Source organism: Phaseolus vulgaris, chromosome 10 (assembly GCF_051622355.1).
Source record: "Phaseolus vulgaris cultivar YP4 chromosome 10, ASM5162235v1, whole genome shotgun sequence".
Taxonomy (NCBI): domain Eukaryota; kingdom Viridiplantae; phylum Streptophyta; class Magnoliopsida; order Fabales; family Fabaceae; genus Phaseolus; species Phaseolus vulgaris.
This window is the reverse complement of record NC_143507.1, coordinates 44318305-44322100: the sequence shown is the minus strand read 5'-3', so window position 1 is coordinate 44322100 and position 3796 is coordinate 44318305. Positions and strand designations below refer to the sequence as shown.

Here is a 3796-nt window from a genome sequence, read left to right as displayed (position 1 = left end):
TAGCAACAATTTAGCTTACAATTAATAGGAATGCATTAGTATTGCATATACGTAAAATGTCCACTTCAAATTACAATTTAGCTTGACAGAGAGATCAACCAACATCTTTGATTCATGAAATGGAACACATCAAATCCAGAAAAGTTGCATTGTCTATAGATCAAGCCTTGGCTTCGCTCCATTCTTGTAATGTTTGGGTTGCAACTCCAATATTTTTCATGTCAAACAAATTGGCTGAAACCAAACAAAATGATTGATCATCATGTCAGCAAGCAAACAATGTAAAAAGCTAAAGACCATTAATATGTACTTAAATTTCCATTGGAAAAGGGTATTAGATGATTATTATTAGGATAGACTCAAAAATGGCTTTGGTATCATATTAAGAAATGAACTTTGATACCATATTAAGAAGTAAACTTTAAGTTTAACTTAATCTTATAAAGTCGATTTTATGAGATTGAGTTTAGGGTTTAGTTGCTGCCAATTGCAGATCTTTTGTCAGACCAAAAATGAAAATGATACCTTGATGAACTTCAGGTGTGGCTGCTGCAGTAGCATCAACAATAACAGTCACCTGTGGATAGTCCAATGCTACAGCATCAAACACAGTTTGCCTGATACAATTTGGAGTTTGAATTCCTGCAATTACAATAAAGTTTGTGTGAAGTCAATTTACCTGGATCAAAACTGTAAGTAATAAGTTGACATTAAATGTATTACGCTGACCAGTGATGACCAGATTATGAATTCCTGTAGCTTGAAGAACTGAATGAAGGTGTGTAGCAAAGAATGCACTGAACCTGCTCTTCACAAGTTTATAATCTTCTTCTTTAATCAGCAACCCATCAACTAATCCTGCACCTTCACTTCCTTTACACCCTATTTTAACTTTCATCTCTGTATAATAATGTCTACGAAAAAGCTCAACATCTCTTCCTAAGGGATCGTTTTCTCGTACTACCTGAAAACATTGCCACAGACATTTTTCAAAAAATTTATATGTATTACTCGTTTTCAGTTTCCTTGTTTACATTTTCATATTCTTTCAGTGAAATCCAGTAGATCTTGCCTAAAAACTTCGATAATGTTTCAAACTCAAGTCCTTTGAAAAATAATGACGGTATTCCAGATGTTGTCTCTCTTGAAGTTCGAAGTTCTGTAACGGTTTTATTTGTAGAAGATGTCTCAGTGGATTGAGAAATTTCAGTGAAATCCAGTAGATCTTTCCTGTTTGATCATGTTCCGAGCTCAAATTCCTTTAGAGATAACATCATTAAAATGAATGACCATATTCGTCTGCCTTAGAGTTTAGAAAAAGACATATCAATAGATTAAGAAAAGAATAATGTATTATTTTTGACCTCGATTCCTAAATAATGTAAAATTATTGAATGTAGTGGAACAGATTCTCATAATCATGCAAACAAGTAAAATTTATATAAAAACTTGTTTCATAATAACAACTAAAGGAATTGTACATATATCTTATTAATTGATTTCATGATATTATTAATCTACCAAAAAGTTTACAAAACAAAAACTGTGGAGTTTGAGAAGCTTGGTTATTATTACCCAAACTATGAGAATGCCACGCTCTCTGGCAATTTCCACAGCCTTAACCACATTTGGAACAATGTTTTTCCCTGCTTTTAGTGCCACAGGACTCCAATCTTCTATGAAATCTTTCTGCAACATCACAAACCCACAAAACAGAGACTACTTAATTTCTCCAAAAACATTCTAATTAACCAAAACTTACTTAGTAATTCAACAATTTAATAAATATATTAAATACATAAAATTGAACTATTTAACAATTTCAATACATGTTCCAACTTTAAATCCGAAAAATAATATCATTAGGGTCAATCATCACATCCGAGATATTATCTGTTTTAGAGGTCGATGTTCAGATTTTGTACTTAAAAAACACTTTGGTGGGTTGAAGAAGAAAAGAGTATATAACTTTTTCTTTAGTCTCGACTCCTTAGCGATGTGAAACTATATTATCAGTACCAGAATAATACACAACAATGTTAAAGAGTTTAGTTTACTAAGTACCTGCATGTCGATGACAAGAAGAGCTGTTTGCTTCCAATCTTTTGCCATTTCTGTTCCAAAAGATGAACTGACCTACACCAAGAGCAGATTTTACTGCACAAGAACTATGAACATGAACAATCTCAAAAAGGAAAATAATGAAGAGAAGGAACAGTCACAAACTCAATCTGAGAAATGTAGCTTGAAATGTGGAGTACATATATAGAGTCTCTTCTTTAGATCATTTTTCATTAAATACATAAAAGCAAAATCTGAAATGAACTCTTTTTATAAATTAGAATATGAATAAATAATGAGGGAGTAAATTGGACCTTGAGATTTCAAAATACTTTATATGTCGATATTATTGTTTTTTTTCTTTCATAAATAATGTAATTTTATTTAATATTATTTTAAATGGATAATGTTTTTTACTTTGGAATTGGACAAGTTATCTATATACAAAGACAACTTGTCCAATTTTAGAATATTTTTTTATTTTATTTTAGAAAATATTAAATAGAACTACTCTATTTATGGGAAAAAACCAATATCATTCTTTTTGAGTTTGTGACTATACCATAGTTTAGTTAGAGTGTAATTGTTGTGTCAAAGTTTTGTTTTTCTTCTATAATATTATTTCATACTCTTTTTAAATAAATAAAGTTTAAAATTTAACTTATATTAAACTTTAAATGATATGGTTATCTTTCTCCTCTTAATAGTTTATTTTAATAATATACTTCAACTTTCCTTTTTTGTTTTTGTTAGTGATGCTGACTTTTATAAATAAAATAATAGATAAATATTGTTATAATCAAATAATTGAATATAAAAGGGAGACAAAATGGGGACAACACCGACAAAGTTCCACCAAATTTTTTGGAAATTTGGAGTTTGATCTTGAACAAAAATAAACCAGATAAATAATAACATATTAAGAGAAAAAAATATTAATATATTATTTTAAATTGAAAGTTGTTTGTTAATATCTCATATATTAACTGTGGGATATAGTGATATAATGTTACTAAAAAACTCACAATTCTTCTCAACATTTTTCAGAATATTATTTACTGTCAAATGTTATTTAATAATTTCTTTCTGATATTCCTTTGTATTATTTTATAAAGTTAAATATTGTTAAAGCAACTCTTTTGCTGTTTATGTATTAGTTTTTATTCATATATTCTAATTATCTTAACTAATATTGTACAACACCTCAAAAAAGATAAGAAGTCAACAAAAGCTGAACACGTGATGCACGATTAAGGCTACAGTTTTGGAAAAACTTTTTGGAATTGCTGAATGTTTATTTACTCAATTTGCATTTAAAATTTTTAATTTATGAAAAATTAATATCATTCAATTATATATCATGTGTGCTGATTAATTGGAATGAAGCTCGAACACTCTTCTTAAATGGCGTTCGTATGACACCTGTAGGATACGTATCCGTGAAGTGTCCAATTCAAAAAATTATTTGTTAGATTTATGACAATTTTAATACGGTTATAACACAATTTTAAAAAAGAAAAATACATTAATTTTCTCAAAATTCAAATTTTATTGTATAAATTATTATTGTGATTATAAAAATAAGAAACAAATTCTTGTGAACCAATCATGGAAAACATCTTTCTGCTCCAACAAATAATCTGGAACATACTTGTGCACATAAATTTTTATTGTCAATTTATATAATTTATAATTATATAATATATAGATCAGTGTCCCCGTGTCTTACATTTTA

The 3796-nt window shown here is 28.5% G+C and overlaps 1 protein-coding gene across 2 annotated transcripts; it reads right to left on the bottom strand.

Moving 5' to 3' along the window:
• LOC137819497 (putative inactive nicotinamidase At3g16190) lies at positions 1-2342 on the bottom strand. 2 transcript variants are annotated; one of them, XM_068623371.2, is made up of 6 exons: positions 2227-2342; positions 2065-2136; positions 1576-1689; positions 730-964; positions 526-642; positions 1-234 (listed from the first exon to the last, which is right to left on the bottom strand). In XM_068623371.2, the coding sequence occupies exons 2-6, from the start codon at positions 2110-2112 to the stop codon at positions 161-163; spliced, it is 588 nt and encodes a 195-aa protein (XP_068479472.1). In that variant the 5' UTR covers positions 2113-2136; positions 2227-2342; the 3' UTR covers positions 1-160. The 2 variants fall into 2 exon arrangements, with proteins under 2 accessions (XP_068479472.1, XP_068479471.1); XM_068623370.2 differs by lacking the exon at positions 2227-2342 and having other exon boundaries at positions 2065-2220.
• Positions 2343-3796: the final 1454 nt, after the last annotated feature.

Bases quoted from the DNA above. Each gene is read 5' to 3' on its own strand.
- LOC137819497 (XM_068623371.2), bottom strand. From the start codon at position 2,112: ATGGCAAAAGATTGGAAGCAAACAGCTCTTCTTGTCATCGACATGCAG. The intron at 1,690-2,064 runs GTACTTAGTAAA...GTGATGTTGCAG, and splicing joins TTCTTGTCATCGACATGCAG to AAAGATTTCATAGAAGATTG. The intron at 965-1,575 runs GTAATAATAACC...CAATGTTTTCAG, and splicing joins GTGGCATTCTCATAGTTTGG to GTAGTACGAGAAAACGATCC.